The 22,297-nt window shown below is 36.4% G+C and overlaps 3 protein-coding genes across 3 annotated transcripts in view; 1 reads left to right on the top strand and 2 right to left on the bottom strand.

Annotated features, from left to right (window-relative positions):
• The window catches only part of LOC120635074 (insulin-degrading enzyme), a 50,927-nt gene extending 48,056 nt beyond the window's left edge, over positions 1-2,871 (bottom strand). The window contains exons 1-3 of the mRNA XM_039905984.1: positions 2,685-2,871; positions 1,446-1,628; positions 270-358 (exon numbers count right to left, since the gene is read on the bottom strand). Coding sequence (XP_039761918.1) covers positions 270-358; positions 1,446-1,594 — 238 coding nt within the window. The 5' untranslated portion in view covers positions 1,595-1,628; positions 2,685-2,871. The remainder of the gene's footprint in view (positions 1-269; positions 359-1,445; positions 1,629-2,684) is intronic.
• A 3,146-nt stretch (positions 2,872-6,017) lies between these two features.
• On the bottom strand, positions 6,018-8,263 carry LOC120635080 (heat shock protein 68-like). Its single transcript, XM_039905989.1, has one exon. It carries the CDS (start codon positions 8,169-8,171, stop codon positions 6,207-6,209), a length of 1,965 nt encoding a protein of 654 aa, XP_039761923.1. The 5' UTR covers positions 8,172-8,263; the 3' UTR covers positions 6,018-6,206.
• A 3,994-nt stretch (positions 8,264-12,257) lies between these two features.
• LOC120635175 overlaps positions 12,258-22,297 on the top strand; it is a 96,969-nt gene continuing 86,929 nt past the window's right edge. Inside the window, exons 1-8 of the mRNA XM_039906108.1 lie at positions 12,258-12,287; positions 12,357-12,516; positions 14,721-14,890; positions 15,594-15,753; positions 18,898-18,992; positions 19,738-19,873; positions 20,589-20,758; positions 22,047-22,244. Of these exons, the coding sequence (XP_039762042.1) occupies positions 12,396-12,516; positions 14,721-14,890; positions 15,594-15,753; positions 18,898-18,992; positions 19,738-19,873; positions 20,589-20,758; positions 22,047-22,244 (1,050 nt within the window). The 5' untranslated portion in view covers positions 12,258-12,287; positions 12,357-12,395. The remainder of the gene's footprint in view (positions 12,288-12,356; positions 12,517-14,720; positions 14,891-15,593; positions 15,754-18,897; positions 18,993-19,737; positions 19,874-20,588; positions 20,759-22,046; positions 22,245-22,297) is intronic.

Raw genomic sequence — 22,297 nt, 5'->3', positions numbered from 1 at the left:
CCACAACAAGCTTAGCCGGGTGTTTTTTTTTTTGTTATCACCATCTCACAATGCCATTTTAAATTATTAGAAGAGCAACCTGGTTAGAGCAGTAATTTACACCCAAGCTTTTTTATCGATTATGTAGTCCTTTATACTATAATAGGACTTTTCTATAAGCTTACGTTTAATACAAACTTTGAACTTTTTAAGAGAGATCTCCTCTATATGTTTTCTTAATGCAACTTTGCCTAAGAAGCATTAAAGTAATATGCTTTTCCAGTACATACCAATGTTGACGTCCAGCGCCGCAGCTGATTTGTCTGTGGTGGGGTCGCTCACTAGCAACACTTTCATATGATTCGGTAACTGTAGACCTCTACAACAAAGACATTTGGGGTTATTGGATACGACAAAGACATTTGGGCCTACTTGAATAAAGATATTTTTGACTTTGACTTTGATCTGTTTGGTGTGGAGTATAAGGATTGGAGAAATTATAAATTACACCACACAGATTCTCCTGCTTTTCGCGGAGTATAGCTAATTAAGCTTAATATAGATAATACATTTGAGGTTATCGAAAGGGCAGATAAACAAATTCTTATTTTTGCCACCAAGCAGCATTGTTGCGTTCCATTCTGAACTGAAAAAAAAACAAAGAAAAAAAATCGCATGGCTGCCAGTGCTATTATGGGACCTTTGGCTTAACACCTACAACTAAGCTTGCTGGACGGAAAGCGACACTTCGCGGATTGTTTTATTACATGCCTTGCAAAGAGCCTATTCAGTGTATAGGCAATGGCTTTTCCACATATCATCTGATCTACTTTGTCCGCCAATTATTACAACAAATGAGCAAAGGCTTGCAAACCTGGGACTCGGCACCCTCAAAAGTAGGCGAGAAAGAGGCGATCTCATTCAAACTTATAAAATATAAAGTATTACAACATTCCAAATTTTGAGGATTTTTTTTTCAAAAAATAGTAACCCCAGATTAAGCGGCTGTGGTCTGAAACTAGAATATCAGCAGGCATCGTCTAATCCTTCCAAGCACTTTATCAGCAACAGAGTTATACAAATGTGGAACGCCTTGCCTGAAGATGTAGTGACCGCAGAATCACTGAATCAGTTTAAGAATAGACTGGATAAACTTCAAAAAGAAAAAGAGCGCAAGAAATTATATAGACGCATCAGCGAAAGCTGCTTAGTCTATTATATAACAATAATAATAATAATAAACAAAGTATTATGTATAAATAATACGATATTGGATAGTAACATGTTTATTGAGCTAGGTAGACAAACTTGACACATTATAATCTATACATGTTATAATTAAACTACTCACTTGGTTTTACTTTTGTTAAGAAAAGGTAAACAAATGATGTAGACACTTATATATGACACGAAGAAAAAAATAAGGCCAGTGTCCATTCAAAGAGGTTGTATTAAAATGTTTTTACCTGTATTCCCGCTTATCTTCCTGACTTTTAACAATATCATTGTATCTCTTCACCACATCCACAGGGCTGTCTGTGCCAGAACCCGGGCGGGCCTCTACAGGACTCTGCCCCCGGCTGAGCGACCGTGTAACACACTGAGGCACCGTCATACCTGAGTATTGGCGTTTTTTTATGCAGATAAAGCTGTAAAATAATTACTTTTACCAATTAATCCAATATGTCCATTTATTATTTGTAAATATTAACTGGCTAATTACGAAACTAGGAGGAGGAAACAAGAACGGGAAGATGACCTGCCAAAAAGATGGCGCAGAATATACAGACAGAGCGCACTGGAGAATTCTAGAGGAGGCCTATGTCCAAGGACAGCCTGGCTAAGCGTTCTGGTGTTACAAAGTTTTAGGATGTTTTTTAGAAATAAGTATCACATAATTAAATAATAGATTTAGTAACTCTGTATTGTATAAGCAAAAAAAAAATTAATTTAGTCAGTGAGTAAAGGCCATTTTTTTTTTTTTTAGTTACGCAACAAAACAAGCAAAATAACATGAAACCTGAAGATAACAAGGCAGAAAATGATATTATTTCTTTAAAATCAATTTTAATTGGTGGGTTAAATCATTGTCAAATTAAGTTTACATGACGCTTTGTCAATGCAATGTGCATTTGTAATTGACGTGCATATCAGTCCATGTTTTTGTGTGTGTGCTACATTTCAGAAAGTGTAATATGCATGTTGTTAGTGCTCTTAGTAAATAAATAAACAATGAAAATAATTATAAAAATGAACTTTGCATGGCTTAGGGGTGAAAGGGGGTTAATCGATCTCCCCCCTTTCGTAGCTACATCTAGGCGGCATAATTCTACACAGAACACTTTGTATGCTACAACAAACATCATTTATTTTCAGATTCCACATAAAAAAGTATATTTTAAAGTCAACATCTTTGAGAAGCAAAACGTGTGAAGATTTTATTCGGGAGAATAAAGTAATAGTGAAGTAATGAATAAAGAATGATTAAATTACTCTATTATGATTCGCGTTCGAGGTTTTCACAAAATGCGTTTGATGTTCACGGTTTATCATGTTCATCTATGATTTTCTATTTAAGAATTAAACCTCTACATTTCATTTGAGCGATCAAAAATTTTGGGTCCAGTTAAAATGAAATGCTAATTTTTTGCCCATGTATAAATGGTGCAGTAATCAATAAACGAAACAAATAAAAAAATTCTGACCTATTGTGACTGGCTCGATACGAAACTGGGGGTGAAAAACAGTGGAACCCAACCAGTAAGAACCTTCTGGATGCCAGCTTGGATATTTACACTTAATTTCCTATTAAATAATTCGTAAATAATTTGCATAACATCAGCAATGACGAATTTTAACAACTTGCTGTGCAATTTGACATTGACACTGCCATTTGAGATACAGCTAGTACTGGAGACAGTTAAAAAATGACTGCATGTTCAGTGACAGTGACGTCGCCTCAGACCTCAGCCTCAGACCAACATAATAAAAATGAGGATACAAACACTAAAGACACAACAAATTAACAGTGATTTTCATGAAGTTGTCATAAATTATATTATAGGTTATTTCTCAAAAGTTCCTTACTACACGCAAGTATCCAAAATTATTGGAGTTTACTCCTTAAGAATCGATTTTCATATATAAGGCGCCCGGTATGAGAAAAATGTGAGGAGTAAAATCTACTGATGAATGACCTCGTTACGTTTCGCTTTGCGACGTTGCATGCCCGGCAACCGTGATGCGCAAACATGCAACGTCGCTATCGTTTATTTAACTTATTTTTCCTATTTAAGTTACCAAGGAAACCGAATGATATCTAGGTAAAGAAACAAACACATAAATGTATAGGACAGAGTGAGCTAGAAAACATTATACATTTTTTTACCTATTCTTGTTACCATGGAAACTAAATAATAAACATTACATTTATCCTAATAGTTCAGATACTCTACATCCACCTCAATCTCCCGTAGTCTACTTTTAAGAAGTTACACTTCCGCCGTGTGTGAATAAATTGCACAGGATTTTTAATTTACCCTTTCATTTTGTATTAATCTTTATTCAGCTAAATAAACTCTTTTTGTGTATGTTTCGACAATCGTACTTAAGGAGTAAACTCCAGTCGTGCGTCGGAGCTGACACACACTTTTTTGTAGGATGCGATTGTGTAGATTATCGTATTTATAACAGACTGAAATGATCCTGAAATATTGAAGAACATAAGATTGTATATTTAAAAAAAATTTAAAAAGAAAATGGACTGTAACATTATTAATATTAGAAGCAAAAATAAACTAGTTATGCAGTTTACTAGGCTACATCAAATTGCTTATTCATTCAAGGGCAATTGTATATTATATTACCGAATGAAATCTCTGAGATGTCGTAAATAAGATCAAAGTTTATATAAAACGTAAGCTTACAGAAAAATCCTATAATAATGTTAAGGATTACTTAAACGATAAAAAAGCTTGGGTGTGAATTGCTCTAGCTTCAAAGGTTAATTAATATAAATTTACTGTGAGATGGTGATAACAAAAAATATAATTTATCCGGCTAAGTTTATTGTAGGCTCTTTTTCGACCAGGGCGCTTTTGGAACCCTCGTAGCTTTAGGTTCAAGTTGGCGAACGAAGTTATGATCATCCCCTTACAATAATGTAGTTAAACATATATGTATGAACGCTTCATAAGTGCCTGTGATAGGCATACATAAATAAAGAAATTTTGATTTTTTTTTTTTTTTTAAGTAATTAAAATATCTGTATTCATGTAGATGGAACTGATGATGCGGACATTACATGAAAAATATTTTATTTACATGGTAGTGATATAATGGTGATAAAGCTCAAGCTACGATTATGTCCCACAGCTAATGCCCAAACCTATTATTTTATTGGACGTCAGCCGTATACATTTCAGAGCACGTAGTATTTGCCAAAGCCTTAAAATATTAAATTGGAATATTATTTTTCCGTCACTATTGAGTTTCAGAAATAAACAAGGCGTGTAATAAAAAAATTTGTTTTAACTGATAATTTGAGGTGTTTTAGGATTTTGCTCATTGCGCACCTTTAGAAATAAATATAAACGGCTAAAGCGTAACGGATAAATGTGAATTAGAAATGAAAATGGCGCGTAACAGAAAAACGTTTAAAAAAATTGTTTACGTTGCTATAAAATTTCTCCCATACATCGATAAAAAGTGAAACTTCAAAAGAACCAGCTTTTTTAACGGTGTAAAAAGTTAAAATATAATGTAAATTGTAATTCGCTTTTCAGACAGAACGCAACAAGACAGAAAGAAACATAAACACATTAAAGAAATAAATAAAATAGTACGACAATATCTACGCACATATCCATTAAGCCCAAAAGAAATCGTTGCTTGTGTTATGGGTACTTAGATGACAAATGAATATTTATGTGAATAATACACATATAATATATCGATAAACACATTTAGGTATCTATTTATATATTCAGAATATTGGTAAGGGTACAGAATTGACACAATATACATGGTGCCACGATAACTGTTGCAGTTGTATAAACTTTGTCGCAACAATGAACGCCCACCTCCAAGAGTAAATGTATAGTACCAATAAAACAAAGAGCCAGGTAAGTAAATTAAACAAAAATAAATAAAAACAATGATTAAGTTTCAAATACGGCTCATTGGCGCAGTGAGCAGCGATTCCCATAACTGGAAAATGTTTGTGTAATGAACAGGATTGTTTTTCAGTGTCTGGGTGTTTATATGTATTTCATGAGTATTTATGTATATATTATTCATAAAAAAAAATCATCAGTCATCTTAGCACCCATAACACAAGCTACGCTAACTTTGCGGCTGGATGGCGATGTATGTATTTATTATTTACTTATATATTTATTTTTTATTTCAATACAAAAAAATAATAAAAACATGCAGCGACTTATTTAGTGTGTATAGGTGTGTATAGGTGTGTTAATGTGTGTTTGTGTGCGTGTGTGTACATGTGTGTATGCGTGTGAGAGTCTATACAATATGACTGTTATGTGAATATCTATAGTTTGAGCCTATTTTAAAAAATCTTTTGAAGTAGGAAGACATTGATTTTTATATAAAAAATAAGTTATCAAGTCGTCAGTGAAATCTTATTTTTTACGAATACTTACAGCACAGAATAAAGTTTAAAAAGCATTAGAATCACAAACGTCTTTACAACTTACAGACATACCTACAAATTGTTTACTCAGATTTTAGTTTTAGATCTGTCTTGACGCCAGAAATAATCAATCGAATCCAAAATCTTAACATGGCTGATGGTAAATTATAAATGGCAAAGTATAATTCTACCCTTTTTCTACACTATAGAATATATCCCTATTAAATTCAATCTGTGCTCTGAAGATTTTGGATTCGATAGATTATTTATTATTTAAAAAATACTCTACATTATTAAAATTAATCCGTCAATAATTTTTACACATTCAATGAGTGTAGACACACCCAATAAATAAAAGATTTTTTATTTTCATAATTTTTTTATTGACTATTAAATTTAAATGCAATAATGAACACCTGGTGATTAAAAATAAAACAATATTAAACGCTACGCTACTGCTACTGTAAACATTGGTATAAACTTATATGTAAATTAGGAACTAGTCAGTCAAAACTTAAACTTTGTATAACACTCCATAAATGCGCAATGTCATATACGACTCGGACCAATTAGTTTAGTCGACTTCTTCCACAGTCGGGCCTGAATACTGTTGCTGCTGCTGGTAACCTGGATAGCCGTTAGATCCTTGTTGGTGACCTTGGAATCCTGGTTGACCCTGTTGAGAACCAGGGTACCCACCAGCGCCGTTAGCGGCCCCATGCATTTTGCTCATCACCGGCGAGCATACGCGCTGCAAGTCCTTCAACTTATGTTCATACTCTTCTTTTTCAGCGAGAGTATTACTATCTAACCATTTGAGGGCATCGTCACATTCTCTTCTAGCCTGTTCTTTGTCAGACTCGCTCAGTTTATCGCCAGCATCATCTAAAGCTTGCTTGACACCGAAGATGTAAGTTTCCAGATGATTCCGAGCAGTCACACGCTCCCTTTGGCGGCCGTCTTCTTCTTTATACCGTTCAGCTTCAGCTAGCATACGATCTATTTCTGCTTGGGATAGCCTACCCTTATCATTCTTAATCACGATGTTCTTGCTGCGTCCAGTGCTGTTCTCTTTAGCGGAAACATTGAGTATTCCGTTGGCATCCAGGTCAAATGTCACGTCGATTTTCGGTATTCCTCGTGGAGCTGGTGGGATACCAGTTAAGTCGAACTTCCCCAGTGAGTTATTGTCTTTGGTCAACGCACGTTCTCCTTCGTAAACTTGGATGGTTACGGCTGGCTGATTGTCTGAATAGGTTGTGAAGGTTTGACTTTGCTTGCATGGGATTTTTGCGTTACGCTCGATGATTTTCGTCATAATACCTCCAGCAGTTTCTATGCCAAGTGATAAGGGAGTCACGTCTACTAGTAGAACGTCTTGAATCTTGCTGTGCTGTTCTCCGCTTAGTATAGCAGCTTGCACCGCAGCGCCATACGCCACAGCCTCATCGGGGTTTATGGAAAGGTTTAATTTCTTTCCGCAAAAGAAGTTTTGCAGCATACTCTGGATTTTCGGTATACGTGTCGATCCACCTACAAGGACTACATCGTGGATCGAGGATTTATCCAATTTGGCATCCTTTAATGCTTTCTCGACTGGCTCTAGAGTTCCACGGAATAAATCAGAGTTTAACTCCTCGAATCTAGCCCGTGATACTCTGGTATAGTAGTCGATGCCTTCGTGTAGTGCATCAATTTCAATAGTAGCTTCGGTGCTCGAAGATAGAGTGCGCTTGGCTCTTTCGGCGGCAGTCCTCAACCGCCGTAGCGCCCTTGAGTTGCCTTTGATGTCCTTCTTGTATTTGCGCTTGAATTCATCAGCCAAATGGTTGACTAGTCGATTGTCAAAGTCCTCCCCTCCCAAATGCGTATCCCCAGCGGTAGATTTGACTTCGAATAGGGAGCCCTCGTCGATTGTCAGAATTGATACGTCAAAAGTACCTCCTCCTAAATCGAAGATCAGTACATTTCGTTCCCCCTTGAGGTTTTTATCCAGTCCGTAGGCCAATGCTGCTGCAGTGGGCTCGTTTATGATGCGTAGGACATTTAAGCCTGCTATTGCTCCAGCATCTTTCGTGGCTTGACGTTGGGAATCGTTGAAGTAAGCCGGAACGGTGACAACGGCGTCTCGTACTTGAGTTCCCAGATAAGCTTCGGCTGTCTCCTTCATCTTTGTTAGCACCATGCTACTAATTTCTTCTGGAGCGAAACGTTTCGTTTCGCCTTTGAATTCAACTTGTATTTTTGGCTTGCCACAGTCGTTGATGACCTTGAAAGGCCAGTGCTGCATGTCCTGCTGAATTTTAGGATCGTCAAACTTCCTTCCGATGAGTCGTTTGGCGTCGAAAACTGTGTTGTTAGGGTTTAAAGCCACTTGGTTCTTCGCAGCATCGCCGATTAAACGCTCCGTATCCGTAAACGCAACGTACGACGGTGTCGTTCTGTTGCCCTGGTCGTTAGCGATGATATCCACGTTTCCATGTTGCCAAACACCGACACAAGAATACGTAGTTCCGAGATCAATTCCAATAGCTGGCATTTTGTCTTCGAATCTTCCTTTTCTTAATACCACAAGAAAATGTTTCTGTTGGGTGTTTCCACCGAATTCACTTCTTCACTTTGCTTCGTACTTTCAAGTAATGCATGCTTTGGCGCGCTCACAGGCCGCTTATATAGTCGTCCAGGCCCGACGAATCGCATTCCGGAAATTTCTCGAAACTACTGCAATGGACCAATAGCGTTCTACTTTGAAGTAGATTATTCTAGAGTCTATGTTTATCTGGCCAATAAGCGCACAGGAAATTGAGAGACAAGGATAGAGACATACTTATTGCATATGTTGGATAAGGATAGCTTATACGTACAGCTAGCCAATGACAATAGCGCTATCTAATCAAAAGCAATGGGCGGGGCTAATGATGGTCCAGTGTGGCTAGGATCTGCGAGATTCCACAAAATGATGGACTTTTATGGAATGAATATTAGAATCATTATCCATACTCTAGATGAAGACAAATTATTATTGTAAATTATTGATATTTATATGAATTCCTATTGTAATATTAAGGATTACATGTGCGATAAATAAGCTTGGGTATGAATTGCTCTAATTTCATAACTCGACTGAGAGATGGTGATAAAAAAAGTCCCTGTGATAAGGTAACGTTAGGTTAACGTTTTTAAGAATAAAATTCTTATGAATTTGATTTGAATTTTTAATTTATTTTGAAATTTAATTTTGAAATTTATTTTTTAATTTTTCGCTTGTGTTACATGAAGCATAGATTTATGACGCGTACGAGTTGAGGTTGTCACTGATTTAGTTTTATATTGAAGATATGGGCTGTTTGTTAGTGTACATTTATATTAATAGTAGCTTTTTCCCGCGGCATCGCTAACGGTAGTGGTGGCGTGATCGTTTGAAAAACTTTACAAACACTGAACCTGAATAGTTGTTTGTGTTTCCATTAAGTGCTAAGACATTTAAATTTTGAGTATGAGATACTTGCAAACATTTCACGTATTCAGTATTCATTTATCTACTTAGTTTCAGGTACTTCAGCAGATGAATATAAAATTAGGAATAACCTTAAATCTTTATAATGGACATGTGGACCTGGCAGGGCTATTGGTTATTTAAATGATTAAACAATCAAATTAAATTAAAAACAATTGAATCATATTAAATTAAATAATTGAATTTAGTCTATGTTTATTTAGTTAAAGTAAATGTCGCATGAATGGGATCTATTATTTTTCATCTCTGCTCATGTGAGTAGCACGAAGCGCCTTGCAGCGCCAACTATTAGGATTTGCGCAGCATATTGGATTTAACATTGTTGACGTAGAAGTAGCCGTTTGGTAACGGCAGATCAGAATACAGATGTTACCAGCTCAGGCACGCTGGGCAGCAACGTGGTGATTATGAGCAAACCCGTGATAGACTTTTAGTCTAGCGGTGGTGGTTGTAGGCTATTGATTGATGTTGTGATTGTAATAGGTAAAAGATAAATGGTTTGTAACTAGATATTCGCAAATAATGTTACAGATATGAGTATGAGTAGTGAGTCTAAATAAATGTACACTTATTATTTATTTAAGAAAGTATTTTTCATAAGGAGTTTTTATGAAACTACTATCTATAGATAGCATAGTTTGACCCGTACAAACTATGATATAGATAACTTCAATTCAATACTTCAATTTGAAAGCTATTCATGGCCTGGCGTTATAATTATGCTTAAGTAGTAAGAATAATGTGTGGGTAATAAAACAAATTTTATTTCATTAATTCTATTTTTAAACATCGGAAGTTTGACGGCCGATTGGCGCAGTTTGCAGCGACCCTGCTTTCTGAGTCCAAGGCCGTGGGTTCGATTCCCACAACTGGATAATGTTTGTGTGATGAGCATGAATGTTTTTCAGTGTCTGGGTGTTTATATATATATTTTAAAGTATTTATGTATATTATTCATAAAAATATTCATCAGTCATCTTAGTACCCATAACACAAGCTACGCTTACTTTGGGGCTAGGTGGCGATATGTGTATTGTCGTAGTATATTTATTTATATATTTATTTATTTAAATACATTAAATTTTTTTAAATAAATGAGCAGGTAAATCAGCTCGTTCGATGGCAATTAAACAATCTAAGCTATATTTTAAATACTTACAGTCATGTTTCATAATATTATTTTTATTGTAATAAGATTTTTTTTATACAAGTAGGGAGATTTTTTTACTGCGCTGGTATCCCTGGCCATGTCCCATTTTTAACCGAACATTCGCGAATGTACACGAATCGATATCTGAACCACAGACAAATATTTGAGAATAAGCTAGAACATGCCATGACCGAGCTATGCGCGCCCATGACCCTAGTAGAGCAAGAGCCCACGACGGCCAGACCTTCGTTATTTAATTTTTTTTTTTTGTGCGTGTCCCCTATACAGTTAAGAACGACCAGGGACTATAGAGTTTGGTTAGTGGTTACTTGGGCAGGTAACAGGTAGTAAAGGTCTATAAAATAGTACCTTAAGTTCGTTAAAGTATAAAGCTCATTTTTTTTATATTTTATTAGGGATAACTTTAGAAATCTCGTCATCGCCGCACACTTATGACAGTTGCTACCCCCTGCCAGACACCCCTAAATTTTAATAAATTATAATTATACTTTCGTTACAGTATAAAAGCTTAATTTTATATATGTTACTTGGGAACCTATAACAAAATGTTACCTCAATAGCCGGACAGTTTTAATGGTTCTAACAAGCCAACAACAAGCCTACTCTAACAATATTTATATTTGGCGCTTCTTTTAAGAGTTACCCTGATGCAAATGTGGCGCCATCCTAATTTAATACATTTTGACGACACTTTTTCATATACACAGATGACTCTCCTTACCTCTACCCTCCATAGGCAAGGTGTTAGAACCATTAAAACTGTCCGGCTATTGAGGTAACATTTTGTTATAGGTTCCCAAGTAACATATATAAAATTAAGCTTTTATACTGTAACGAAAGTATAATTATAATTTATTAAAATTTAGGGGTGTCTGGCAGGGGGTAGCAACTGTCATAAGTGTCCGGCAATGGATGACGAGATTTCTAAAGTTATCCCTAATAAAATATAAAAAAGTTGAGTTTTATACTTTAACTTGTTGGAACGACCTACCTCCGCCATTAAGAGATATTAGCATGTCTAAACTCTCTTTTAAAAAGAAATTAAGAGAATATCTTTTCCAACAACAAAATATTTGAACAAGGGTGCCTAAGTGTGTTTATTATTTTTATTTTTATTTTTTATTATTATTATTTTTTATTTTTTTTTATCGGTTCGATCGTAACAAAATATTATATATGTATACAAATCTTTTATATTATTTTTTATTTATTATTACACTTCTTATTTTTTAATTTTATATTACTTTTAAATTGTATTATTGTACCCATAGTTTTTAAGCGTCGCTCTGACAGCGCCTACCGTCCAAACGTCACGTCTGGCTTCACGGAAGATCAGCGCTGTGTCTTAACAGGCACTGCAAACATGCTGAGTGAAGACCATTTTGGGATCACACCGTTCCTATAATAATTGTTGTGTAGACTATTAAGTTGTATTTTAATTCTAATGTGTGTATATCCAAATAAAGTTTTTCTTTCTTTCTTTCTTTTCTTTAGCGAATTTAAGGTATTTACGTTTCGAACGTAAGGTTTTATACACCTTTACTACCTGTTACCTGCCCAAGTAACCACTAGCCAAACTCTATAGTCCCTGGTTGTTCTTACCTGTATAGAGGCACGCACAGAAGAATTTTCAGCTTTTATTTAATAACGAAGGTCTGGCCGTCGTGGGCTCTTAGGCTATAGAAAGATTAGTGATGCGAAAGAAGGGAAATAGCTTTCAAGTAAATGAAATCTATATGCGTATAGAAAATTAATCGATAAACTTAATTTAATATTATATAATTTTTAACATGTGTTTAAATTATATTATGATAATTATTTAAAAAATTATACAATCTGGAAAACTAATGTATCAATTTAATTCTTGTTTAGAAAAAAAGTGCTGCCTAGCAATAGACGACAGGCAGTCACACAAGCCTCTGTAGTCTGTGGTCAACCCGATGCAGGTCAGCCGGCATGTCAGATAGGTATTCAAAAGTTTATTTACAAAATATTATTTTTAAGTAACGACCTAATAATATGATACTTGCCTATAGATTATCTCTTATTTGGACCCTAACTAGAGATAGTTTAACATGGATAAATGGGAGGCGGTATTAACAAGTTGTCAAGATGAAAATGATCAGAGAACCTTCGCCAAAGTTTTGAGAAGCGCTGAAATTGTCCTGGCCGAGGATTTAACACCTTTTGAGACAGGTAAGTTTACTCTCATACTGACAAGGTTTATTTATATACATTTTTTTTAATTTTCACATTGTGAATTAAAAAAGAAAAACAACAAAATACTAATAATTTTTTTTTTTAAATAAACCACTTCTCCGCTTACGCGGATTTTGAGTACCAAAGCAACCGGCGGTCAGAGCTTCAGAGTGAGGAACAATACGTGCCGTTTCAAAAATTACTGCCTTCTGTATACGACACTTGATACAACAACAAAGGGAAAGCTTCTTATGATATTGTTCGTAGCTTATCGCGAGAAGACCATTGACTGAAACAACTATCGGAACAATGACCGTTGACTCAACACTCAACATGGCGTTAATCTCATGAGCAAGGTCCAATTATTTAGAGAAGTTCCTTTTCAGCTTTCACCATATTGTCAAAGTAACAAACATACTGACAATATTAATAATGTCGCAGTTTCTGAAGGTGTAGTGAAGGTGTAGTTAAGAAGTATATTAAATTCTGGTTATTAGTAACTCAGCATCAGCCGATAAGTTTCAAACTGCTGGACATAAGCCTCTAATTTATTTTGAAAACTAGTGACTACAATCTCACCTGATAGTGATGAACTAAAACAGTAGTGGGCTAACTTGAAGTATGGCAGTACCAATACAACAAATCTTACCCTAACGTTAAATTTCTAAGTGGGATGTCTTTGTTGGTAGGTTGGTATATCTATATATATATTTAATGAGGGGATGCCTGCCATTGCCAGATGGGTGATCAGTCCTCTGTAAGGACCATTTGAGATACAGGCTTACTGGTGTCCCGGCAGTATACCCACCTGAAACCTACCAGTCTCTTTGGTGAACCTAACGATATCCCCTATAGAGATGTTTGCTAGGTCTTGTTCACTTATTCTATGCTTATCTTGTAGTTCCCATCTAACCAGCACGTACATGGGGCACTCAGCCATGAGGTTTAAACTGGTTTCCACCTCACCACACTCTGCACAGGATGGACCTTCTACCATTCTCATTATTATTCTTGTATTTATTTTCCATCTATTTACTTTTTATTACCTTAACCCACAAACAAATGGCCCAATGTCACAAGACAGATTGCCGAGTTACAGCAATTAAAGAAAAGAGAGAAAAAAAAAAAAAAAATCTCCATCTCTCCCACTGCCTAGAGTAACAGCTAGTGATCTCTTTTTCTCAAGTGTTGCCTTGTCCACATCTTTTCTTGTTTATGATTGTCCTTCAAGGACTTCTGCCTTCCTTTCTGGAAATTCTGAGTTCAAACCCTGGCACTCGCTTGTAGCTTTTTAAGCAATGACGTATATATTTTATGCAGTAATAATTGACGGACCAAGAAACTGGCTAAACTGATGATAAGTTGAAAACCATCGCCTTTAAACAGAGCAAAACTTCACAGGGCATGCAAGGGCCACCCTGTGTCCATCAAGTTGAGGCGTAGGTGTTAAGCTTCATGTGTGTAATTACATTTCCTTTCTTACCTATGAAAGAAACATAGTAAGGAATCCTGCTATCCTGAGAGTTCCCCATAATGTTCTCAGTGGTGGGTAGAATTTTCAGAACCGATAAGATTTGATCCTGCAGCAACTCCCCGGCAATTCTGATTTCAGCATTATCCCCTAAGCTACAAGCTGGTAGGAGAGACGTAGCTTTGATGCGTTTTTTTTTTGTTTGTCCTGCCTTTACTCTAACTAATCAATTTTATTTTTGGCATAGAGTAAGTTGAGTAGAGGAAAGTAACATAGCTTTCTTTTTTTAAACAAAGGCATTTCTTAAAACCTATAATAATCACTGATGAAGAACGCTGGCAACAGATACTAATAATACATTAAGATTAGGTCAAATGTTTGGCTCAACTTTAGAACTGTTCTTATTGAAATTTGGCACACCTTCAGCTTGCAGCCAGACATAGCATAATATTTATCCGTGAAAAGCTGCTGGTAATATGATTGTTTAACTTTTCGTGGTGAAAATTTTCATAGGTTACACACTCAAAGCATACATAGTGCCCCTCTATGTATGCTTTGAATACTGCAGGATTTTTAAAAATCCAAAATTAACACACACACAAAGTGAGCTACAGCTGATAGAGTATAGAGTGCTCCTAGACCATCCAAGTTGTCCTTCTTCCTGACATGATTGAATAAAGATATTTTTGACTTTGACTTTGACATTGATGAACCTCTTACAACTTTTCAGAATGGATTCTGTCGACCCTGCTACACAAACCGGTGCAGCTCCTGCACGTTGTGACAAACAGACGCACAGACAATGGCTGGGACACTAGCGTGCGCGATTCATTGAAGCTGCTGGCGAGCATAGTCGACAAGTATTCGTCAGCTGACAAGTACTACTATGAAATTGTACAGGTCTGTAAATTTTTAATATATTCGATAGAAGCAGGTGTTACTTCGCGGAGTTCCATGATATATTATGAAAATTAAGCTTAATTTGCTATATATACTATTTGATGGCCGATTGGCGACCAGACAAAAATGAGAAATTATATATTTTATTATTTATTATGATGCCTCTGCCATGGATCTAACCTGACAATACCGAAACACTTTTTTATATTTTTTGTTTTTCATCTTTATACTTTATAGCATTACAGGGATTTTCCTAACTCAGACTTTTATTTATGATGCACATACCTACATACATTATAAATTTTATTTTATAAACCTTTATAGTTTAGTGCAATATTAACGTAACAAATACACTTCAATGACTACATTGCTCACTATTGTGCCTGAGAGGTCTCAAAATTCAAAATTCAAAAATTCATTTATTGCAAGTAGGCCTAATATAAGCACTTTTGAACCGTCAAGTTTGTCTGTTTGTAGTGACTCTACCACCGGTTCGGAAGGCAGATTCTACCGAGAACAAGCCGGCAAGAAACTCGGCAGTTGCTCTTTTCCAACATTGTTTTATAATTTAACAATCTTCGTTCTATCTTGTGTGAGATGAAAGCGGAGCGGCTTACTTCCAGGCAACCTTGTCATTAAGAAATTCTCTAAAAAGCAAGTTTTCCATAACATGATAAAAATATGTTTTATCTGTATATTACAGTTGTGCTTGCTTCATTACGAGCCGCTGGTACGCCAGCAAGCTCTCTCGTGTCTCAGCAAAGTGGCCAGCAAGTCTGTGGAGGGTGCCCGGAGCTTTACCAGGCATGTTTCCGCTCTGGAGGAGTCTACCACCTGCAAGGCGCCTCTTGCTGTTTTAGTGGGTATGTCTCGAGCTCGTGTGGTAGTTGATCTTTTGTTAATTTTGGATTCCATTATATAAACAAATGAATATGAAATATGAATATTACACACAGCGCCATCTAGCGCCAAATTAAGCTTGTTTTATGGGTACTAAGATAACTGATGAATACATTTTATGAATAATTATAATATACTAGCCGTTTCCCGCCCGCTTCGCTGGGCGAATTGAAAAAGGAAATGAATTACATTTTATGTTTCATTTTTATTTATTTTTTTCATATTTTTATTATTCTCCTTTTTTTTATTTTTGTATGAACATAAATAGGCCCCGCGGATAGAACTGTAAGCATCGATATTGTTTAGACTTACTCAAATTCCAAATTCCATCGATTTAGCCTGTATCTTTCATCCAGGTCATGTTTCTCACTAATATTCATTGTAACTTTCAATGTGCAATCATTATAACATTTCCGTGCCTTTCTTCCAAAAATTAATAATAATTGACATGAAGAAAAAAATTTGAAATGAGCATTGAAAGTTTAAGTTAAAGTCATTGCAAGTCTCATATGTGAAGTTGAAATCTGTCTAGGTTCAAGTGCGCCGAATTTTCTGTTAACTAAAATTTTCTCCGTGACATCAATTTTTTATAGAAAATTAATTGTGCATGTTTTTATGAATTCTATTGGAAATAGTAACTAAATTTCTTTTCCACATCTCATGTGCTTGGAAAATGCATTCATTTTAATCTGTTACATTTGCGCGATCCCGCAATAAAAGAATTCGTCGGTTATGTAGTCTGCAAAAGTAAAATAAATGTAAAATTCTTAGTCCATTGATTGGATAGCTACATGTAAAGTTAAGTTTTTGAAACCTCTCAATGACTTTTTCTCCGCTGCCAAAAAGACGATTGTTGTAAGGAAATACACGAATATCCCTACATGCACGAAGATCCCCACCAAATTTGGAGTCTGTAGAAGTTACAGGTTAGAAATAAAAATTTTAGATTTTAACACCCACCCCCGCAATTCCTGTCGGAAGTAGACTTTATTGAAATCCATTTTGAGATGTTCTTTATGTGAATAATAAAAGATTCCTACCATATTTAGAATTTTTAGAAGCTATATTTCGAAATTGAAATTTTTTATTGTTAACACCCACCCCCGCGAACCTTATTGGTGATTCATTGTAAAATCCGCTCGAAGATCCTTTTTTATATTACATATAGAACACTCTCACTAAATTTGGAGTCTATAGGAGCTATCGCTTGGAAAAAAAATTAACGCCCCCGCAATCTTCTTTGGGTTGGGATATCGTAAAATTTGTTCATAAATCATTTTTACATCACTTATAGAAAATTCCTACAAAATTTGGAGCTTGTAGGAGCTTTAGCTGGAAAATTAAAAATATTAATTGTTAATACCCACCCCCGCAACCCCCTGTGGGGTGAGCTATCGTAAAATTCGTTCATAGCCTATTTCTACAGCTCTTACAGAAGATTCCTACCAAATTTGAAGTCTATAGGAGCTTTAGTTTAAAAACGGGAATTGTTCATTGTTAACGCCCCCGCAATCCCCTTTGGGGAATGAATTTCTTAAAATCTATTCATAGCTGACCTCTACATAGCAAAAGTAATATTCCTACCAAGTTTCACGTTTCTAAGTCTTATGGTTCCCGAGATTTCGTGGTGAGTGACTATATAGATGGGAATTCTTCGATTATCATCGAAATTTTTAACTTTTTATCGGGCTTTTTTAAAATTTTCTTACATACAAAACTTTCTCCTGACAATTCTGAAGATAAAAAAAAAGCCCAATTGGTCCAGCCGTTCTCCACTACCGTGAGTAGATTCTTAGCTGAATGTAAAAAACCATAATCCGTTTAATACACTCTGTTGAAATCCATGAAAACAAAAGAATCAAGAGAAAATGCTTATCTTTTGTTTTTATTAGCGGGATAAATGTTCATAAAAGTAAAACAGCAATAAAAAAATGAAGGAATGTTGGAATTCAAAAAATAGATAGCCATAAACCATCTAGGAAAAATTTCGCATCGAATGGTGGTAGTTTCATGTCGATACGATCAGTGGTTTAGGCGTGATTGAGCCTCAAACGAAGACCATTTTCATTATATATATATAGACAGATAAACACAGAGACACTGAAAAACATTCTTGTTCATAATTACACAAATATTAGTCACGTTATTAGGCTGTGGGTCCAATTCCCACAACTGATAAAATATTTGTGTGATGAGCATTAATGTTTTTCAGTGTCTGGGTGTTTATCTGTATATTATAAGTATTTTATGTATATTATTCATTAAAATATTCATCAGTCATCGTTGTACCCATAACACAAGCTACGCTTACTTTGGGGCTAGATGGCGATGTGTGTATTGTCGTAGTATATTTATTTATTATTTATTTATTATTATCTTTCCAACAAGCTAGGCTTACTTTGGCGCTAGATGGCGCTGTGTGTATTGTCGTAATGTATATTATTCATAAAAATATTCATCAGTCATCTTAGTACCCGTAACACAAGATACCGTTACTTTGAGGCATAAAGTAATTGTCGATGTGAGTATTCATCGGCATCATAATATCAACCTATTTCCGGCCCACTACAGGGCACGGGTCTCCTCCCACAATGAGAAGGGGGTATAGGCCGTAGTCCACCACGCTGGCCCAGTGCGGATTGGTGGACTACACACGCCTTCAGAACGTTGAGGAGAACTCTTAAGACATGCAGGTTTCCTCACGATGTTTTCCTTCACCGTTTAAAGCAAGTGTTATTTAAATTAAAATAATAATATAAATAAATATACTACGACAATACACACATCGCCACCTAGCCCCAAAGTAAGCGTAGCTTGTGTTATGGGTACTAAGATGACTGATGAATATTTTTTATGAATTATATATACATAAATACTTAGAAAATACATATAAACACCCAGACACTGAAAAACACTTAATGCTCATCACACAAACATTTTCCAGTTGCGGGAATCGAACCCACGGCCTTGGACTCAGAAAGCAGGGTCGCTACCCAATGCGCCAGTCGCCTATTTAAATTAAAAAACGCACATAACTCCGAAAAGTTATTGGTGCGTGCCGGGGCTCGAACTCGGTCTCCACATTATATATTATTTATTAATTTCAGGCACTATATGCGAACACCACCCCAGCGCAGTGGAAGATGAGATCACAAGGATATGGAGAGTGTACCTCAACTTGCTAGACTCCAATAAGTACAGTGTGAGTACATCACAGCATGATATACCCTGATAATGAGCCGAGTGGTGACGGAGCCCCCCCTCACTTCTAGACGGCAGATGGTAGTCCCCCACCCACCTCTAGACGGCAGATGGGAGAAAGGACGGCAGATGGGAGCCTCCCCCCCACCTCTGGACGGCAGATAAGAGCCCCCCACCTCACCCCTGGACGGCAGATGGGAGCCCCCCACCTCACCCCTGGACGGCAGATGGGAGCCCCCCCCCACCTCTGGACGGCAGATAAGAGCCCCCACCTCACCCCTGGACGGCAGATAGGAGCCCCCCATTAGGCACATTTTTCTGTCCAATTCCAAGGCAGTGGGTCCGATACCCACAACTGGAAAATGTTTGTGCGATGGAAATGTTTTTTAATGTCTGGGTATTTATTGTATACTCGCGACTTCCTCCGCGTATATGTCAACCTTAAAAGATAGACATATGGCGTCGCGGAGTTTTTTTTTTACAACTTTTAAAATGATGTATATATTAAAATAATAAAAAATATAATATTATTGTTAATATATATAGATTAAGCGGCTTTCGCTGATGTGTCTATATCGATTCTTGTGTTTTTTGCCTGTTTGATGTTTGTCTTATATGAAAAAAAACGTAGCTTAAGTTCTAAGTTTACGAATGTGGTTATCGCCATCATCTCACTACCGTGTAATTCTCATGGTCCTACTTGAATAAATAAATTTTTGACTTTGACTTTGACTTTGACTTTTAAGGTGACAGTGATCAAATCTGTACTGGAAGGCATTGGCGGCTTGTTCAAACACTTCGGCATGGAGCTACCGACCCGGGAGTTAAGCATCTTCTACAACAAACTGGTCACGTATCTAGACCTGGGGAGGTGCGAAGAAGGTAATTTTTTTTTTATTGAATGTTTTCATCAATATCATAAAGTCAAAGTCAAAGTCAAAAATATCTTTATTCAAGTAGGCCCATAGGTGGCACTTTTGATGCGTACATAAGAATTACACGGTAGTGAGATGATGGCGATAACCACATTCGTAAACTTAAAACTAAAGCTACGAGGGTTCCAAACGCGTCCTGGTCTAAGAAGAAGCCCACAACAAACTTGGCCGGGTTTTTTTTTTTTTTTGTTATCACCATCTCACAATGTCATTTTAAATTATTAGAAGAGCAACCTGGTTAGAGCAATAATTTACACCCAAGCTTTTATATCGTTTACGTAGTCCTTTATACTATAATAGGACTTTTCTATAAGCTTACGTTTAATGAAAACTTTGAACTTTTTAAGAGACATCTCCAAGATGTAAATTGGTAGTTTATTGTAGAATTGTATGCAATTTCCTTTAAACGAATTATGAATTTTATGTAACCTAGTATATTGCACTGTAAGTTTATTCTTACTTCTAATGTTTAAATTATTGCAGTCACATTTTTTCGTATATGACATATACTTACGACCAATCCAAATTATTATTTTGAAAAAGCGGAAACTACACAGACGTGAGCGTTACTTCCGTCAGAAAAAAATCTGTTACTCTGTTACTCCCTAAGAAATTTTACTTCAAAAAAAAGTTACGCCTGCTTCTATCCAAATATGTTCCAGTGACACTAAAATTCCTGCAGAAGTACGCACAATTGTTCCGCGAACGTATATCGAGCGATAAGTGCGCGCGCGCACTCTTATGGAAATGCAACAGTGTGAGTGCGCGACCCGCCATACTAGCCACGTATGGAGTGGTGTTCGACACAGTTACAGATGTCGATACTGTTAAGGTATGTGTATTTTTTTAATTTACTGCCTCGTTGATGTAGTGGTTAGCATGTTCAAATGTAGATAACGAGGTCTTGGGTTCGAATCAGCCGCGTTAAGCTTTTTTTCAAATCCTGCCAGATATCCATTTAAATAGGAAATCTCCAGATCCATTTTAATACGAATCATGCCTGCCGTTCAAATCCTGTAGAATTTAATCGCTCGTGGTAGAGAAAACACAATAAGAACATTATTTAGAGAGTTCAGTTACAACAAATCCGTCATATATCTTATATCTTTAAACGAGCAATTCTTGTATATATATAAATGGAATCTCGGAATCGGCTCCAACTATTTTCATGAAATTTAGTATACAGGGCGATAAATTGATCAAGCTAGGTGTAGCAACTCGCACCTGGTGGCCTGTGCTACAGTGGGAATTCAGACCCCTAATTTTGAATCTGACGATGACGATGTTAGACGATTCGAATAGGCAACAACAATACAATGCACGTACGTACCTTGGACTGCTGCTTGCACTCGCTGATCTTCCACCAGATACAGGGACCTTTCGATAGATGCGATGATTTTTGTGTTTCGTTCACGCGCGACGTGTTCGTTTCAACGGTAGGTTATTTTTTGAAGTTACCAAATGAAAGCTGGTGTCACTTTTTGAGTCGCACAGCTCCAACTTCCGACGAGAACGACGTGCATGACAGCTGTTTGAAGCTGTTTGCTATTGCTTATAAAAACTGTCTAACATCGATAATTTCGTGGTGCAAGATATTTAGATTGTTATTAATATGGTAACGAAACACTAGGATTAATTTATATTGGAATCTCGGAATTATTTGGACATACGACTATTTTTTTTAGTCGACTGATTCGCGGACGAAGTCGCGCAGGTCCGCTAGTATGTACATATATAAATATATATATTTATATTTTTTTATATTCTCATTTGAATTAACAATATTTGGCGCTTCTTTTAAGAGTTACCTTGATGCAAATGTGGCGCCATCCTAATTTAATACATTTTGACGACACTTTTTCATATACACAGATGATCCTCCTTACCTCTACCCTCCATACTCTACACCAAACAGATCTTCGGCAGTCTACCCTCATGTTGGTTGAGGGTACATTGACACAGATGTCAGCTGTCTAATTATCACGGTTCATGTGATACAGACTTTCGACAGACGGACGAAAAGCGGAGTCTTAGTTATAGGGACCAGTTTTACACTTTGAATACGAAACCCTAAAAACAATATAATAAAGAATAAAAACATTTTTTTTTTAAATTTTCAGAATATCATAGAAACAGAGATCTACCCTCGAACAGCCAGATCGACACGTTTCTACGAGCGTTTCACAGCGTTGCGCGTTTTGACGAACGCGCACGCACGCAAAGTTGCGTGTGCGTGCGACCTCTGCGAGCACGTCGACATGCAAGAGCTGGAGTTCAGTTTGAGAGCTGGGAATGTGGACTATGAAACCTGCGAAGCGGTGAGTATCATTGAACTATCTGTATAACCAGGTACCTGTAACCTGTATAACTA

This window comes from Pararge aegeria, chromosome 26, assembly GCF_905163445.1.
Source record: "Pararge aegeria chromosome 26, ilParAegt1.1, whole genome shotgun sequence".
Taxonomy (NCBI): Eukaryota; Metazoa; Arthropoda; class Insecta; order Lepidoptera; family Nymphalidae; genus Pararge; species Pararge aegeria.
Note: the sequence above shows the minus strand (reverse complement) of the source record. Positions and strands in the feature narration are given on the sequence as shown.